Source organism: Pogonomyrmex barbatus, unplaced genomic scaffold, assembly GCF_055798465.1.
Source record: "Pogonomyrmex barbatus isolate J1 unplaced genomic scaffold, ASM5579846v1 scaffold18, whole genome shotgun sequence".
In the NCBI taxonomy this organism is placed as follows: domain Eukaryota; kingdom Metazoa; phylum Arthropoda; class Insecta; order Hymenoptera; family Formicidae; genus Pogonomyrmex; species Pogonomyrmex barbatus.
The window spans coordinates 2950816-2969934 of record NW_028297114.1 but is presented as its reverse complement, the minus strand read 5'-3'; the positions used below and the strand labels follow the sequence as shown (position 1 = coordinate 2969934).

At 34.8% G+C, this 19119-nt stretch overlaps 4 protein-coding genes across 9 annotated transcripts; 2 read left to right on the top strand and 2 right to left on the bottom strand.

Moving 5' to 3' along the window:
* Positions 1 to 3: 3 nt before the first annotated feature.
* Positions 4 to 6798, bottom strand: Cdc27 (cell division cycle protein 27). Of its 3 annotated transcripts, none has more exons than XM_011637296.3 (13): positions 6582 to 6798; positions 5393 to 5468; positions 5127 to 5274; positions 4670 to 5053; positions 4254 to 4575; positions 3984 to 4172; positions 3657 to 3900; positions 3398 to 3578; positions 3027 to 3252; positions 2778 to 2905; positions 2371 to 2692; positions 2147 to 2294; positions 4 to 1952 (listed from the first exon to the last, which is right to left on the bottom strand). In XM_011637296.3, the coding sequence occupies exons 1-13, from the start codon at positions 6603 to 6605 to the stop codon at positions 1819 to 1821; spliced, it is 2526 nt and encodes an 841-aa protein (XP_011635598.2). In that variant the 5' UTR covers positions 6606 to 6798; the 3' UTR covers positions 4 to 1818. The 3 variants fall into 3 exon arrangements, with proteins under 3 accessions (XP_011635598.2, XP_088930985.1, XP_088930986.1); XM_089074859.1 differs by lacking the exon at positions 6582 to 6798 and adding an exon at positions 6369 to 6557; XM_089074860.1 differs by lacking the exon at positions 6582 to 6798 and adding an exon at positions 6369 to 6557 and having other exon boundaries at positions 4281 to 4575.
* Positions 6799 to 7910: 1112 nt separating this feature from the next.
* LOC105426183 (lymphokine-activated killer T-cell-originated protein kinase) lies at positions 7911 to 9947 on the top strand. Its single transcript, XM_011637294.3, has 5 exons — positions 7911 to 8138; positions 8447 to 8680; positions 8759 to 9055; positions 9260 to 9490; positions 9587 to 9947. Exons 1-5 carry the CDS (start codon positions 8018 to 8020, stop codon positions 9736 to 9738), a joined length of 1035 nt encoding a protein of 344 aa, XP_011635596.2. The 5' UTR covers positions 7911 to 8017; the 3' UTR covers positions 9739 to 9947.
* LOC105426181 (syntaxin-1B) lies at positions 9805 to 17157 on the bottom strand. 3 transcript variants are annotated; one of them, XR_016138835.1, is made up of 9 exons: positions 16804 to 17157; positions 16478 to 16573; positions 16295 to 16388; positions 16151 to 16225; positions 10726 to 10923; positions 10463 to 10536; positions 10250 to 10387; positions 10048 to 10181; positions 9805 to 9966 (listed from the first exon to the last, which is right to left on the bottom strand). XR_016138835.1 is itself a non-coding variant. In XM_089075136.1 (9 exons), exons 1-9 carry the CDS (start codon positions 16834 to 16836, stop codon positions 9892 to 9894), a joined length of 894 nt encoding a protein of 297 aa, XP_088931262.1. In that variant the 5' UTR covers positions 16837 to 17157; the 3' UTR covers positions 9805 to 9891. The 3 variants fall into 3 exon arrangements, 2 of the variants coding, with proteins under 2 accessions (XP_088931262.1, XP_088931263.1); XM_089075136.1 differs by having other exon boundaries at positions 10048 to 10158; XM_089075137.1 differs by lacking the exon at positions 9805 to 9966 and having other exon boundaries at positions 10048 to 10170.
* On the top strand, positions 11610 to 19116 carry LOC105426180 (condensin-2 complex subunit D3-L). 2 transcript variants are annotated; one of them, XM_011637288.3, is made up of 2 exons: positions 11610 to 15399; positions 15665 to 19116. In XM_011637288.3, the coding sequence occupies exons 1-2, from the start codon at positions 11894 to 11896 to the stop codon at positions 16083 to 16085; spliced, it is 3927 nt and encodes a 1308-aa protein (XP_011635590.2). In that variant the 5' UTR covers positions 11610 to 11893; the 3' UTR covers positions 16086 to 19116. The 2 variants fall into 2 exon arrangements, with proteins under 2 accessions (XP_011635590.2, XP_088931253.1); XM_089075127.1 differs by having other exon boundaries at positions 15669 to 15808.
* Positions 19117 to 19119: the final 3 nt, after the last annotated feature.

Below are 19119 nucleotides of genomic sequence, written 5' to 3'. Positions count from 1 at the left end.
GCATTTCATAAAAAGTGCAGGCCTTTATTTTGCGCATACACCTCTTTGTAACGAGTAACACGGCAGCGATTGTTGACTTCGATCGAACCTTCTCGGTTTCTGTATCGCGGAGGCTGGATAAAGGCGAGCAGACATCACATACATACGCGTATTTCCTAAAATCTTTGGAAGATACTTGGTTGCGATTCCATTTCCGCTCAACAATAAACGCACGAGGATCATGAAATAATAAATAACAATTAGACACCGTTTCGCTACATGCAAAAAGAGAACTCTTCGTTCTCATCCTTTCCTTCCAAAGACATGAGATGAATGTAGAACGCGAGAGAAGAAAAAGAGAATTATAAATAAATAAATAAATTGGAAAGGATAGAGATACAAAGGAGCGGAAGAGAAATAAGAGGGTATCTGCGTGCACCACACAGACGCATTTCACAGTCGACGATTTTGTCTGTAACTTCCTTTTTTTTTTTTTCCGTGACGTGTCTTTCGTTTAATTACGTGTACAATATAAAATGTTACAGTCACGCGTAACGATACAAGCTCAAAGATCATAACTTAATTCATTTGAAATTAAAGAAAACGTATATATTTATACGCTTATTCCTTCGGGAGTGTAACAATTGCAATTTCTAGTCCGGGAAATTCGACGAAATTCGAGGATAACGACACAATTTGCATTGTACACTTAATATCGATACGAAGACCGACGCCGTAAACATCATAAATTCTGTCCAGCACTATTAAGAATATAATCCGACGAGTATTTCTATATATATATATAGACATTTGCGAGGCGAGTTATGCTAATTCCGGATATCGAATCGAGATCGAAGACCGAATATAATCGCGCTGAATTACTGAACCACCGAAATTGCAGTCGCGGTGTTTCGGATTCGTACGTTCGATCGATGGGATCAAGGGATCTTCGCGACAAGAATTGCACGATTGTTCTGTGGTCGCTCCGAGGCTGAGCGACCAACGATATCTTCACAATCACTAAATCAACAATGATAATTATACGAATAATAATAGCATAATGGTAGCGCTAATAGTAATAGTAATAATAATAGCGGTAAATACACAGTAATAATAATTTACATTTACACAAGACTCTTCCTCCTTATTCACGAACGATTAATTAATTATATTACCTAACTATATGTACGACATACTTATGATTATACTCGTTCATCTCTTTTCGCAACATGATAGTTCTACTCAACCGTATAACAATCTCTAATGCTTCGTCCGCGAACGAGAATTAAATTACTCATTCTCTTCCTTCTTCCTTCATTATTCTAATCAAGCTTAATAGAAATCAAACTTCATTAGCTTTGTAAATTTTTCGTTTTACGTTTCACATCAGTATCACGTTTGACTTGATACAATATTTAGTCCGCGAGACGGAACGAGGCACAAGAGATTATTGAAGAACGCATGAAGAAATACAAAAGATCGAGCAATCGTAAAAAAATATACAGAGGCGAATGCGTAATGTACAAGTTGACGAAGGATACGACATGCGAGTCTTATATTGTCGCAAATACATCCATGTATATAAGAACTTCGGATTCGTGTAAGATAAAAAGAGAATTTCATGCGAAAAAAATAACATAACCGAATCCCTTTTAACCGAATCAATTTCAACTGATTTGCAAAAAAATGTTAATCATTCACTTTAGATTCATAACCCCGCATCAGTGATTTTATCAATTCAGTAATCAAAGCTAGATCATCATCAGAAAGAGAAATAATTTGAATGATCGAGGATAAAGCTTCATATTTTTTTCACGGAAATCTTCTCATGTATCGTTTTCATAAGCTATCGTCGCTATCGTCGGCATGAGGCTCGACAGAGACGTTTCCGGCAAGAGGCGCGGCACTTCCTTCTCGGTTGGTTTCGATATCTTGTTCCATTGAATGTGAATTACTTTGTGCTTGCTGTTCGTCTACAAGAATATAATATTTTAGTTGTATAAACTATTATTTGTATTATTATATTATATTTATAAGATATTACAAATCATTTATTATATAGTTATATAAAGTAACAAATAATATATTCATGTAAATATTCTCAAATCTTCTAAGTTCTAAAGAATTAAGATTTTATTATATTTTGATATATTTTATCGGATAATACCTGATTGTGTCGGTGGAGAATCGTCATCTCCCTGACCCGGACTCAATATAGCCTCCTTAATTTGACTATTAACTCCTTTCGGATCTAAATCTGTTGCCCAACTAAAGTACATCAATGCAAGATGCGTATTACCTAATTTTTTATGCACCTGTTTCGAAATCAAATATGCATTTATATAAATTAGAGTAAAAAAGATTTTATTGCTTGCTTAACCGATCTTTTACCTTTCCTATCGAATAATAGACTAGAGATTCTTTGGGAATAATATTTTTTAATTCTTCGAATTCTTTAAGAGCTTCCCAATGTCGACCAGTGGAGAAGTTAATGCTTGCACGATGGAATTTGCATAAAGTGTTATCTGGATCATTAGTTAATGCTGTGTTTAGTGTCTTTAACGCCTGGTCGGTTTTCTTTAGGGCATGCTGCACGACACCTATGTGGCACATTAGCGCAGAATTCTGCGGATTTATTTGTAAGGCCCGTTTAAAATGTAACTCAGCTAGACTATATTGCTCTTGTTTCGAAAATATCGTTCCCAACCCGAACCTTCAATAACATGGAAAGAAAAGTTTTATATAAAATCAAGAAATAAAATAAAAATTAAATAAAATTAGTTAAATATATATTTTACCATGCATTATAATGTCTGGGATCAAGTCTAATGGCATTACGAAAAGCAGTAATTGCTTTATCTAGTTCCTCAGTTAAAACATATTCATGTCCTAGTAATGTATAGGCATACGGAAAATTAGGATTCACCTGACAAATAATTAGAGAATCATATATCAATTTCGAGAAATAATTGTACATATTTTATACAAAATTATTTATATATTGTTGTGCTATATTTTAGTGCTATGAAGGAATGAACGCGCAATACCTGAATAGCTCTTTGGAAAAATTTAATCGCTGTTTCATGTTCCGTTTGCGCCGAGAAAAGATTGCCTGTGGCGCACCATGCCGCCGCTGAATTACGATCTTGAGAAACCAAATCTTGAGCAAGCGTAGACAATTGTACTTCCGCATGCAAATGCCACAGGACAGTGCTATAAATCTCCATCAGCTCTGTTCTCTGTGGTTCTAACTGTCGCACTTCGGCAAAATAACTGCACGAAAACATTAAGCGAATGAAAGAGAATTAAAAAATATAGTATATGCAAAATGTTTTTTATTATACTTTTCATCTCATTATAGATGCGAATAAGTGCCAAAATAGATTTCTCTAATAGCAATGATATAAATTTATTTTACCTGGCAGCTTTTTTATAATCCATCATTTCGAAATGTGCACGAGCCAGCATAGAAAGTACCCAGCCTGTATTATAGTGTTGCGTCGGTAATAAACTTAGAATTTCAACAGCTTGCGTACATTTGAACTGACTCAAATACTGATACGCCGTTCCTAATTCTCGTAATAAAGACATCAATCCTTCTAAAAAATAGCAAAACATTCTAATTATCATAACAGGAGAGCGATGTCGAATCGAAATTAATTAAACGATTAACGTACCTGCTGATTGCTTTTGTAATGTGATCCCAGAATGAATATTATTATTCTGGGTATTGAGTGCGTTCGCATTAGCCACAGCTTTCTCTGATGTGATTGTTTCACTCTTCTCTTTTTCATTCCTATTTCTCTCATTTAATTCAAAGTTGGCTTTGTTCAAATTCGCCTTGGATAGCCTCGCCTTCGTCTTCCGAGACGGAGACTTCGGAGTTGCAAATTTATTTCTATTAGGTGACTTATTGTTTTCCTGAAATATATGCAGGTCATATTCAAATTATCAGTCAACCATAAAATCGGCATAATAATAATTAAAAAAACGAAAAGCTGTACTTTTACTGAATTATGGCTAAACAGTCGCGATGACCGTCTAACGTTGGTGCCTTGAAATGTCGGTGACGGAGGTGAAGTTGGATTAGCTGCTGTTACTGTCACAATATTGGCAGTATTGCTTGTATTGCCTGATTGGGAAAATACCGATTTGCCTTGTTGCAACGGTGTTTCTTTCCTCGACATTAATTGCTAAAGAAACAAGATTTGGTTTTTCAATCGCGAAAGCATTAAATTGTTATAAGCATTGTAGAACTGAGAGGTTGCACTCACCCCTACATGAGCTCTTAAACTACTAACGCGTTTCGCCAAGCTCTTTTGATCATTGGCTTCCGTAAGAGTCGTATGTGAGGGTGGAATCGTCGGCTCAGGCGTGTTGTTTTCCAGCGGCAAGATACCGAAGCTGGGGGTGAGCGGGCTCATAGAATTGCTGAACATGCTGCGATAACGCGACAGCTTGGTCCTCGGAGATATCGAGGAGCAATTGCTGTAATGAATTGGCGCGTTTTGTGGGGTTTCTTCGATAGTGGAACACAATCGTGCCGGAGGCATCTGGCCGCCATTTATCAGCGTTGACGTTGTCGTCACGGGTGTTCTATGATACAAATAAAATTGAAAATAAAAATTTTGAAAATAAAAAATGAAAATAAAAAAGAATTCATATTATTGTATTGTATAAATATGCGTACATATTAGTGCCGTTCGATATGGGTGTACTGTTGGCATTATTTCCAGGTACAATAAGATCTGGTTCGGTGACATAGTTGAGAGTAGATGCGGTACCATGGCACATGGCAAAGGAATCTAGTTTATCTAATTGAAAAACCTTGGCAGGATCAACCTTTTCGCCGACATTGCAGAGCTCTTCAAACGAATGCCAAAGAAAAGGATTCAACTTTAAAGCCAACTTATGTGCCTCATTACCTCTTGCAGTGCGCATCATTTTATAATAAATTTTCGCTATTATCTGTAGGGAGAAACATGCCTGTTCTCCAAATTGAGTTATAATCTCTTCCAGATTCTTCAATTGTTTATAATATCCGCCAATTATCGCAGCCTCCGCTTCCGCATATCTAGAAAATTTTTATATGTTAATATAAAAAATTGCACATGCAAGAGTACACAGATCAATACAATGTTACTTACTTTTCCAAATCATAACAACATTTTGCTAGTAGAAACCTACATTGTGCCGAACTAGGTGCCTTTTGGGATAATAAGGCATAAGCTTGCCTAATCTGACCAGAGCGATAGTAACATGTTGCCAGAAGAAACAAACTTTCCTCTGTATCCACTGTACAATGTATCAATATCAATATGTATACATATGTACATATGTGTGTATATATATATATATATATATATTTTTATAATAAAATATAAAAAGGAATCAATAAAGTATACAGTCCTACCTTCTGCACACAATCGTTCTGCCAAGAATATAGCATCTGGATAAGCATAATGATTCAAACAATGCCATATGGCTGCCTACAATTGGAAAATTCAACATTTATCTTATTATAATTTATTTTATTATATACAATATTGTTAAGTAAATAAGCAATACACTAAAGATAATCAAAGGAGAATATATATCTGTTCTTTATAACCAAACTGCATACTTATATATATTTATTAAATATATTTATTCAATAAATTCAAAAAATTAAAACATTAATAAGATACTAAAAATCCTGATTGAGTAATGCTTAATTATCCACTTCCTATTTGAATCTCACTATTTATATATTCATTTAAACATAATAAATATAAGTTTAAAGTTTGGCAAAAGCAAGAAGTATTAATACAACAGTAAGGCACATGCCTGTTACAAAGCAATATGTGTATATTTAATATTATTTAAATTTGTAGACTTTAATATTAGATAACATATATGAATAGGTTTTTTTCCTTATATTGTTACATATCATGTATAAATATATTTATGTTAGTCACTAGTCTATAAAATGTATATTTAGAAACATTATTTCAATAAAGTACATAAAGCATTATAAATCATATAAAATTCTAATAGAAGAATTAATATTGCTTCAATCGTTGAATTGATAAGATAGAATATGCATTTTATCACATTCAATTCTAAATAATGAACATCCCACTATCTTGCTTATCTGACTTGTACAATATTCATATTGTCAATCATAATTTGCAAGCGCGAAATACCTAGGTATTTTCTAACAATCTGGTAGAGTTCACACAATCACAAGTCATCCTCAGAGACAATATTCCTCTGCCGTATTCAATTCTCAAATGAGTATCTACCAAAAATTCATGAAATATCGCAATTTTCATAGCCACGTTCCTTCGTGGCAAGACAAACAGCCGTGCACTAGTGAAGGATAGATAAGGAATGCAAAAGAACTGTGCCTGAGAGGATGTTCCTGCCTTTGAAACGTCTGCTTTCATTTCCTGCCGAAGCGACGGAATCGTTCGAGCAAAGCCGTTGACGGCGATTAACGTGTGCGATGCGGCCCGAAATGCAAAAATCTCGCATGTCACAGCGGCAATGAGGTCCAACAATAAATTCAACACTTTTTTCTCTCTCTCTCTCTCCTCTCTTCTCCCCTGCCCACTTTTTACCTGCACTGGCTCCTGCACGATCATCGTTCACACCCCGCGAGCGTGATCATAAAAGAACGTTGGCCCTCCGGGCGTGCCTCGGTGAGAATTTAACGGCGGAATATCCCAAAGCCTCCGGGTCGATCGTGATGTGTATAAAAATCTCTTAGGAGTCCATCTTTGCTTCGATTCTTTTGAAGCGAGCGACTGCTCGACGGGCTCGAAGAGCTGCCAACGGCGACCACAGCGATCGCGGATCAGGGTATTTTGTATATTTTGCGACGATTGGCAACCCGGAGGGCACTGGCGATAGCCAATCATCGCCCGTTGTGTTAACACGCATCTGATAAAAAAAAAAAGATCAAAGATGAAATGAATTTTAATTTTGATTTGATTTATACTTTAATTTCTACCTTTTCTAAGAAAGATAAAAAAGTAAAAATTAAATCGATGTTGACGTCAATCTACATCGTGAATCTAGATTAATATTGATCTTGAATTTATTTATCTTTTATCTTTTTTTAGTTTTAAGGATTAAAAAGAGATAAAGAAAGTAAATCGAGATTTAATAAGAGATTTAAAATTTAATCTGCACAAAATGAAAATGGACATCAATCGGTAAATGTTCATTTCTTTAAATTAACTTCAATGCTAGTTTAACTGCTTTTTATTGTTTTCTATTTTTAGTATTTATTACTCTATACTTATTATTTCTATATATTTGATATTTATTTATTTCAATGAATATAAATTAATTCTAAAATCGGTTTTTCTTTTTTTTTTATTTTAAAAGTTGGAAAAAGATAAAGAATAAATTCAACCAAGATTAAAATTAATCTACATTGGTAGAAATAGAAATAAAAATTAGAAAAAGATAAAAAGTAAATCGAGATTAATCTACATCGATAGAAGAAAAATTTATCAATTTCTAGCTATATAATTTATTTTGCAATTAGTAAAGACATCTTATATATTAACTTTAGGTTATATTTGTATATTGCTGGGTCAGTCCATTAATCTGTTTTCTGTAGTTGAATTAGTGTTTAAAATAAAATCGATTTATATTTGAAGTTTAACAAAAGCGAAATAGAAAGTTTTAATTCAGTGCAGGAATAGAAAACAAACTTTATATGTATAATTCAATTTTTTTTTCTATTTTTCTCTCCTTTATTTTTTCAATAGTTGCATTAGCAGAAAAAGCAACTTTGCACTGCTGCAAGATTCTTCAATATGATTGGTTGATACATTAGATCCATGAGAAACTAAAGGCAAAAACCAATCAAAGACAGCTGCAAAGCTGTTTTCTCTTTTCTCGAACGCAGCTGCGCGAAACGCGCTTGCGCATAGTTCAACGAAATTCAAATTGTTTGAAAAAGCAACGGTTATTCCGAACGTTTCGTATTTCGTTCGCGTTGCTCACCTTCGTGTCTTTGTTCTTTTCGATTTCTCTCGGTAACATGACTGAATTCAGTACACCATTAAAGGCAAAATGCAAGCGGGTGACGGACAGATCCGAATTAAATACGCCCATAAAAATACCAGCTTCGCCTTTTCTGGAACAGATAGGCTATGGCACCGGTGGGTACTTCATTCCTTTTTCATTCCTTTTTCATATTTGTGACATGAAACGTGATTATGGTCAAATTGTAAACAAATTATTTAGGACAATTTTGATCAAATTTTAATTAATTTAACCAGCGAGTAAATTGATTTATAATTGATTATGTAAATAATATCTGTATTCTTAACATTTCTTGGAAAGTTTCTTTTTTTATTTAACAAAGAAAAAAAAATTGAACGAGTTGCATTATTATATTGCTAGAATTATAATTCTATTGTGTTTGAATCAATATATAGAAACATTTTATTTGCACACCTATTGGCAGGAGTTGGAGTATACATGTTGGAAAGATCACCTAAAGTAGGTTCGATACGTTCACCTTGGGCAGTAAAAAAATGGTTAAAAGGAAAATGCAATGATGCAAATGAAGGACGTCTTCGATTAGAAGCTGATGTGCTTCGACAATTGAATCATCCCAACATTGTTGGTTTTAGAGCGTTTACCAAGGGAGCAGATGGAAAGCCTTGCTTGGCTATGGAAGCATTGGATATGTCACTTGGTATTTGCAAGGCTGATTAATTTGAACATTTTTTAAAAATATACTTGTATTCGTATTAACATTACTATCATAAATTAGGTGATAAAATTGAGGAAAGACAAGAACAGTTAGAAGATGAACCATTCCCAGCTAAGGATATTTTAAAAGTCGGTTTTGAAATCGCAAAAGGATTGAAATATCTACATCATACTGCGCACATATTACATGGAGATATTAAAAGTTGGAATATTTTGGTATCTCACAATTTCAATACAGTCAAACTGTGCGACTTTGGGAGTTCTTTACCTTTGACGGAGTCTTTGGAAATGGATACATCAAAGGGCAATTTTTCTTATGTTGGAACAGAATGTTGGAACCCTCCAGAGATTATATCTGGTATGTTTGTTTATATGTTTAGCTATATGTTAAAACAATTCCTGACAAAACAATTCTCCCTTTTTCTCCCTTTTTATGATAATAACTTTTCAATTCATGATTTTTAAGATCACGTTATTTTTCAGAAATCTTATTTCTACTTCCATCTCTTGATTTTCAGTTAAAATTTCTTCAAAAATTTTTGTTTTTGAATTTCTCTTGCAGAAAGTGGACCAGTGACAAGTGCTGCTGATATTTGGACATATGGTCTTGTGCTTTGGGAAATGATAGCTTTGACACCACCTCATTGTGAAGATTTTGATCCAGATGAATTCTTGAACGAGTCAGAGAAAGATACAACAAATGTTGATAATCAACTTGATAATTCTGATGTTAGCATGAACGAAAGTGTAACTTTTATCAAAGAGATAATGCCGACTAGATTTAATAAATATGGTAATTCATTATAACATTTGAAACATTTATTATTTATCACTTTAATTAAATCAGAGTAAATTAGTAAATTGAAATAATACAAATCTGATTTTATAGGTACGCGTCCAGCTCTACCTGCAATCGATTTGGGTAAGGAATATGATGGGATACTTGAAATATTTTTTATATGTACTACAGATTACAAATTAAGACCCAGTGCAAAAGCACTAGTAAATTATTATGAAAGGTATGTTTATGAGAAAAAATAATTAAGTTTATTAAGTTAATTAAGTTAATTAAGTTTAAAAAATAATAATGTTGATAAGAAATAATAATTATATTTATTATATGCACGTAAAATTTTTATTTACGTTAACACTAAAATACTGACTAAAATGTACTCATAACATGTCTTATAATATTTAAAGAGATACAATGATAAATAAAAGAAAAATTATCACTATTACACTAATAATAATGCAAATCTTGATTTTTCGCTGTAAAAATAATAATTCACATTATCCTTCGAAAAATAATACTGAGTGATAAACGAAGGAATTAAATATTTAATACTTTACCTTTCTACTCCTATGATTTCTGTGTTTTGCCTGTCCGAGTTGAACGCGTCCACCATCGATGTTATTCGTGGTCTTATTAGCAAAATATTCTATATTGTTAATTTGTTCCCCCTAAAAAAAATTCTAAATATCATCTTTGATATTTTTTGGCATTATGTAATTCACAAAATATAATTTTGTTATTAACAGCCTTTATGCTCACTTGTTTCTCGATTAAAAATGCCATTTCTGCAAACATATCTCTGACTTCTGTGATAGATTTTTCTAATTTTAGAACGTCATTATGTCTACTTTTTATATCTGATAATTGTTGTCTTGCTATCTTGCTATCTTCTAAAATCTGTGAATAATTAATTGAACATTAAAATATAAAAAGATTTCCGATAAATATGATAAATGATAAATTTATATTTACGTTATCAACAAATAAGCTAGTTTCTTGAGCATCAAGCATATCCTCCAGTTCAACACTCGTAACTTGCCGCCTTACTATTTAACAAGTAATAAATGTATATATATTAATAAAAAACAATATTTTAATTATAATCTATATGTGATATGCGCTTACAATAAAATATAATTGGAAATATAAATGATAAATGCATATAAATACATGTGCTACAAGGATATATAAAAAACATATATCTTTTGCAAATAAGATAATTTATAAATACGCACGTAATGTACGTTGCTGCTGCAAGAGTAAGAGGCATTTATCATGATACTTCAATAATGAGGCATTATAATTCTCCATTATCTCGGAAAATAACTGTAACATAGTTGTATATTGTAGCATCTTGATTCTTGTATATGCTGGTCCATCTTGTGCATTAACTATAGTCAAATCATCAATAACAGTGATATCTTTTCCCATTTCTATAAAGAATATAAACCTAATTAATACATATAAATCTAAACGAACATTGTATGAATAAAAAAAAACGTACAAATCTAAATAAATTATATTAAAATTTTATCTATGTAGCTATATTTAGTTTTTTCATTGAGTCAATATTTAAGAAATTTAAATTTGTATTAAATTTCAAAAATATTACAATTATTTAACTATTATTATTTAACTTTTATCTAACATTATAACTAACATAATAATAATAATAATAATACAATTAAATCCTATATTAACTATAATGATGTAATTTTTAAAAAGATTAGATTATTATAAACAATAAAACAATTACAATATGGAGCATATGAAGTTATAAAACACAAAACAAAAAATTTTAACTTGGGCAAAAGTTAAAGTTAACATATTTTAAAAAATAAATAGTCGAAGTTAAGTACTAGCTCATTTGAAATTAATTAAGTTATTAACTTTTTAACTTTCTTGTTTCTATCCAATCTTGATTGATATATATATATATATATATATATATATATATATATATATATATATATATATATATAAAATGCTTACACATATGCTTGTGCGCACTGTATCGCTCTATATATATATATATATATATATATATATATATATATAGAAGATGAATAAACACACGACTTAAGATGAACGGATGATTGGTCATTCAGTTTCCCGCTCATACATCATTATACATGGACGTGGCTCGTCTCGCGCATTTCGTTTCGATAAACGAAATGTTCCCCGATAAATTTCTCAAGACATCCGCGAGCCACTCGTACCGACGAAGCGGGAGCGTAAAGTCATTATCGATGCGCATACAGAAAATGATAACCTGAAACCCCGCCGAGCCCCTATCGGTGGCGATAAGTGGAGGTTATGTTTACATCCGCGGATGCCGCGCTTTGTAAGACGCGGATGATAGCAGCCGCTGCGTTTTGAAGCGTGAGTTCGTCACGGCGCGCCATGGAGTCGTTGCGCGTGTTCCAGAGCTTTCAGCTGGACGTCCTCGGCGAGGACTGGGTCAAGTCGATCTGGGATGCCGAGTTCATCGTCTACGACGAGCCATCCGACGGGTGTCTCGAGTACCTGGCAAGCGAGGACGCGAGGCTGCTGCTGCACGAGTCCCGTCTCGTTCTGAAGGCATGGCTCACCGCGAACGAGCGCGAGCCAGCTTCCGAGTTCTCGTGGCAGGCTCTGATGATCCTGGACATCAACGTGCGCGGTCTACTTGCCATGTTGGGTTACGTAATGAAGACCGGTCAGCACGCCGAGACCGACGACGACGCCAGGCAGGCTTGTCTCGAGGCCACAAGTTTGTATCTTATGCTTCTGACGATACCAGGCAGTAACGCATTTCAGATTTATCATCCCAATTTGTATCAGAAGGCGATCGAGACGCTGAGGATGTCGGAAAATTTGTTCACCTCCGTTATAAGTGGTAGAGAGACGGACGCGATTAATTTCGGTATCGACGATGAACTGCCGGACCGTTGTATTCTGTCGCATTCTGATAAGTCGAGGCTTGCACGCGGATTAGATAGAATTATTTCTGATCTTGTTACCATGCTGAGATCGTTTCGCTTTAAGGAACACGCTGAGTCCTTGGACGTTACCGTACGCGCACTATTGGATATTACAAGATTGGAGATATACGTTAAATATCACGACGAATATAGAATAGCGTCTTTGTCGCGGAACGCATATGCGGCTTTGCAAGAATTATGTAGCAGTAGTCACGGGACTATCGCTCTGACTGTAATGCTAATAGCTCAATACATGCTACCGGATCTGCTGTTCCATCACGTGAATGTGCAACCGAAAGCCATAGCCATCGTCCACGAGGCGGCTATATACTTCCTGAAAAATCTATTGAGGCTCCACGAGCAGGAAACCATGCAGGGGATTATAACTTTGATACACCAACTGATGGTGAAATGTCCGGAGAGACTGGAGGGTCGTCAAAAGCAAGCGGCTGTTGTAATAAAGCTGCTGAATATATGCAACCAGGATGTTGCCGTAAGCGTTTTCAGGGATATAATATTATTTTCACACAGCGGTAAGGTATCTCATAGATTATTTGCACAGGAGATTATAGGAAAGCTCTTAACAGAATCCTCTCTATCCAGTGACGACTTGAAGGAGGATTTTAAGACAAAGATAAGAAAGATTTTGGTAGCCGTTGTAGTCTCTCGTTGTACGGATCGTTCTGCTTTGGTCAGAGGAAAAGCTATGGCTACGCTCGCATTGTTCTCGGACTGCAATGACGACATCGACCGAGCCATCCTTAAAAGTATGTTCGAGAGTTCAGCGTCGGACAAACCATTCTCCATGCTCGATGAGTTGAAGGGAGCGCTGTCGAAGGACATTGATCCGCTACCAGGATCAAGTGCTTTAATTGCAATGCTGTTGGACAGATTCAATGACGAGCGCGCGTTGGTGCGAAGAAGCGTCCTGAAGATTACGAGGAATTTATCTATCATGTTCCCATCACTTGTAAGCAAAATGACGCAAGTTATAAGTGAACGTTGCAGAGATCCTGCTCTGGTCGTGCGTCAATTCGCCGTGCACGTCCTGTCCGAGATCCTGCAACAGTTCCCGCACGATTCGAATCTAATTGACGAGTGGGTGCAAGCCGTCGTGCCGCAGATCTATGACATCGAGGCTAAGGTGCAGGAAAAGGTGCTGGAATGCCTAGGGAACGTATTGATAAACAGAATAACAAGCGCCACTACGTACGTCCCGGATGCTGCGAACAGCCTGCCATGGAGAGTCTTGAATAAGCTGAGTAAGCTGAGAATGAAGAAGCATCTCTCGAAAGCCTGCAACCTTTGGGTGAAGAATGGCGCCGTTACAAAGTCTGTGATATCGAATTTGCAGTCGCACGTTGGCACAGATAACGCCATAGGCGCGTGGATACTTCTGGCCGCTCTGGCCGAGAACATGAAGATCCCGAATATAGACGAGTATATCATGGATTATAAGGAGATCATCCGGAAGAACGATTTCCACGCGAGTTTGGTCCTACATGTTTTGAGATACGCCTGGCCCGTCCTGGCACGCGATCGCCTCGAGAATCTCTACCAGCATCTCTACGATTGTATTTACCGCTTCGAAGTGAATTTTAAGTTGATCAGCACTTGCCTGGACATCCTCAGCGAGATACTGCGATACTTGCACGCCGATAAGAGCAACGACGTGATCGAATCGAACATGACGGAACTGATGAAGCTATCGGAGGCGGAGATCCAGGGCTTATTGGAAGAGAATGAGAATTATACGCAAGATACGCAGAAGGTGAGAGCCATGTTTACCCTGGGTCATGCGTCGCTTCTATGCACCGGCAAGGTTTCGCCGTCGACTCTGCAAGTTCTAGGAAGACTGTTGCTACAGTGGGATTCACTACCGGAAACAGTGAGAAGAATACAAAGTCTACAGGCGTCTGCAGTGGTTCTTCTCTGTCAACAGGCGTTGAGGGATCGCGAGGTCGCTAAGGAAGTCACGCCGATACTCGGTAACCTGATGCGTCAGGAAACCAGTTCGGACTCGCTAATGAGGACCGCTGTAAAGATAAACGCCGCAAAAGCATTAGCCGATATCTGCATAAGGTTTACCGCTCTTGTAGAGCCATACTTGCCGGATCTGTGTATCAGCATGAAAGATCCGAATCCGGCTGTGAGGGAGGCCATAGTGGTGATATTCATTCAGTTGCTACTGGAAGATTTTATAAAAATGAAGGGACCATTTTTCTTTCACGTACTGACGATGCTGTCGGACGCCAACAGTATGATTCGCGAACTGACGATCTTCCTGGTGGAAGAGAGATTATTAATGAAGAACAAGACTCTAATTTCCCAACAATTTCTCGAGAGCATATTCCACTACAATAATTGTCGTTCCCGGATCGCGTTTTACGGACACAGAATGCACGATCAGGAGAGGAAACTTCTAACGCTCCCCGGAAAAGCGAATCAAGACAAACGTAATGTCATCTACGAATTCATGCTGGAACATCTGGACGTGCCCGCCAAGTCTGAACTGATTGTGAAACTGACCAAGTATATACTTCGTGAGATATGCGACGACAGCTCTATCGACATCACAACCGAGGAGGGGGCGTGCGTCCTGAGAGACGCGGTGTTCATAATTAGCAATAATCGTTTACAGCCGTCATCCTTCGCTGAGAAACACAGGGACGAGACCTCGGAACTCGATGAAACGAGCTCGATTCCCTCGAGTATGCCTAACAATGCCTCGAACGTCATTATAGCAGCAATGAAGAAACACAACTTAGACAATCTGTTACCTACGTTAATTACACTTAAAAAGAAACTGGCTACGTTGAAGTCTCCCTTGGAGGATAACGTGGATTGTCTATTGTTCAAGATCTATTCGGAATATGAGAAAGAACAGCTGGTCAATTTGTCAACCGAGTATCCTGAATTGGAGAAAGAAATGGATCGTTATCAACGGTATATTATCAATTTGTAAATGGATTACTTTACAGATGGAAAATAGAATCTTTATGCATTTTAATATATTAACGTTTTCTTTAAATATTTAAATTAAATATTTAAATATTAAATTAAAATTCAAATTCACTATATATCTTTCTGCTTTTATATAAATTATTTTCCGTAGAATAAAATTATGAATATTTGAAAAAGTATCTAAAGATTTAAAAATATATGTTTTATAATAAATTATCTTCATGAGTTGATAAATATATCGTTTTAGGAAGCTGAAAGATAAAATCAGTTTGGAGAACGATGACGGTAAAAACGATAGTTTGTCACCCAGCACAAGTCACAAGGATTCACCAGTGGATATATGTAAGCGATTGATACCTCGTGTTCTACTCCATCGTATTCCTTCGACAGTATTGCATTGCAATAGGCCGGTAGATACCAGTAATTATTCGCAAATCACATCTTACGATGGGCTAATTAAAAGCTCATCGGAGCATTTGGAAAGATCGTTGTTGATACAAACGCCACCTCCAGAGCCAACTTTTTGTACTAGCACGCCTATATCGACACCAAATCTAAATTCGTATTCCAGTGATTGTTCCACTCGAGGCTCACGCGTGAAAAGATTTTCGCGCGAACGAGAAGTGTCATCGGATACTCCTCGACGTAAAATTTTAAGAGAAAATTAATAATGCTTTCGATCTCAGTCACACGACATCGTCCATGAAAAAAATCTATGTACAAACCTACCTACCTCGTAATTTTCGCTGTACGCGAAACGCCGTTTGCGAGATCGTACACGTGCGAGTCTCCAATTCTTTTTGTATGTCTACAAACACATACATGCATATATGCATAAATTATATTTCTCGAATTACGCTCAGGTACTGCGACTTACCCTTATTTGTATGCGCTAGGATATTATTATGTAAGCCTTTGACGATAGAAACGTTTTCGACTATAAGATGGATGAGAGCGCGTATTTCCTCGGCCTACATTAATACGTTGAGTTTTTAATTATTTGTTATGACAGAGTGTAAAGTACACGATTTGACAGGGACTCGATGGCGTTTATACGTACTTCGTCGAGCAACTCCTTGAGTCTTTTGTTCTGAACTATTTGAAGGTGTACTTCCTGTAAGAACCCTCTGCCAAAGGTACTGCTGTTACTTCGGCTCTGGAGAAAATAGTACTTTATATGATAATTCTATAAAATTATTCGTTTAGTTTATTCGCATGACTAACATTAATTGCAAGCGAGAATAGCGACAAACTTTGAATTGATTTTAAAGTGAATCTTTCTTTCACAACTTTTATTTGTATGATTCATTACGCTCGATAAATGATCAAAGGTCTTTTTTCTTGACACGTTTCTCTAACAATTATAAAAAAAGTAAAAATACTAACGGCACGCAAATCGGGCATGCGATCGCGAACCATGATGAGTATTCTTTTACAATCGCCATGTAACTGATAATTCGGTGAACGGAATAAATACTGTGTGTGTGTGTGCTTCGTTATCTTTCTTATCAGTGCGCTGTGAATATCGAGTAAAATCCGTTTTACTGTTTCGTAGCCGGTACCAACTTCGTAGTGACGGATGATATCGTTGGTGACGGTGAAACGTATCACTACGACTGTTTCTTCGACTGAGTCGCGTGACACGCTTCTAAAGTGCACATAGGTAGAAGATACTTTGCATCTGAAATGAAATAGGAAATAAGCACTTAGCAGCTGTGCGCCGCGAGGCTGACGGATCAGGCAATTACACGTTTCTTTATCTAATTTAGTAATTCAGTAAGAGAGGGATATAATATATATCATATTTGCATTGTACGTTTTGTTTGACAAGTAATATCAGAGATGAAATAATTATAGTTTCAAAACAAAATTCATCGATTAACTCATCATTTTCTACTTATAAATTTTTGTTACGAAAAAATAGATTTTTTTTTTATTTAAAATGAAACTTTGATGCAAACTTAAGGTTATTATTAGTTTTAGACTATAGCAACGAAAAACTGCCAATTATTTTTTCTGTAAAAATATTTATTAGTTTATTTATGAAATAATTTAAACAAATGCGTTAAAATTAAAATGCAAATTTAAAATAACTAATTATTCAGAAATTTTTCGTAGATTGTATTATTGTATTATATTTTTTATTTTATCTAATGATAAAAAGAGAGAGGGGAAAGAGAAAAGAAAAAATAATATAATTGAAAAGAAATAAATATTTAAATAAAAATTTGTAAGTTTCGTTCAATTATTTTTACTTTATATATTTAAGTCGATTAATGGCGAGTTGCTTTTGTTACTTTAATAAAATAAAATTATTTTAATTATTTTTTTATTTATTAACTAAGAATAGTTAGACTTTGTTAATAATACATAGATATAATTGCTAATTGCTATCTGCTATTATAATTGTAATTTTATTATATGACCATTAGTGTTAATGAAAACTGTGTATTTTGAAGATATTTTTTATTTAAATATTTAATATAATTTTCATTTATGATGTTCCGAATATTATGTAAACTATTTTGTGATACTGCACAAAGCAAATCTGGCTTATAATTCACTATAACTATGTACATATAAATGCGTAAAAGATAAAAGATTAATGTTAGATAAAAGTACAAACAATTTTAATTAAGCGATAGTTAATATAAAATTATATGCGCATGTATTCCATGCGAGAGATTAATGCGCAGGGAACGCGCTTAAGGAACAATAATCAAAATTACTTTGTAACAAGGTATATTTGTAACAAATAATTATATATTTTACTAGAAGCTACCTGTTTTCTTTACAGAGCACTTTATTAATTGTTTGCACCTGTTCAACAATAACGATAACTACATCTAATGAACCGAGTGCTGTTAGGAAGACAGGACGAGTACTTTTTACTTTTCTACAGAGTTAAAATTTTTAGCAAATATTTAAATATAAATCTAAATAAAACATCTAACCATCACTGTATATTTAACTTCCGTAAAAGTTTATTTTTCTATAATGTATGCAATATTTTCATATGCTATTTTATTACAGTTTGTCACGAAAATTATCTAGTGTGCGTTGATACTCATATGTTAATATAATATGTTTTGAACAAAAAATAATTACAACTTTATCGTCTTGTATATTTCCTTTGTAATAGAATAGATAAATCTGCATACCTGTACAATAAGAAAATATGTATTTCAAGGCAAATCAGTCAGTCTTATAAACTCGTCAATTTTAAATCAATTAATAATGCTTTTTTGTGATAAATATACTATAATCAGTAAATTATTATATAGAGAGACAGACTGCTGATATATTATTAAATTGTCATTGCACGATATTACTAATAAGAGGAATTTTAAAAATCTATATATTTATTATATAGATGGAATATATATAATAAAAAGTAGATATATTTTTTTAACATTTTGACGTCATTTTATACGTCTGATAATAGAAAACTATTAAAAATTTTCATCGAAATTTACGACAGAACGGAATGGTATTGTGATATACACTACATAACAATGGGTCTGTCTGTTTCAATCGCACCTTTTATCACTTTCTGTACTTAAAATGAAACTGGCTTTGGAAGGAAAAAAGAACGACGCAAACAAACAGACCTAATCACTCTCATAGAGACGGATTCCTGCTCACAGTCTATTAATATAATCTACTTATGCTTGTTAATATATCCGCAAACATTACTACTAA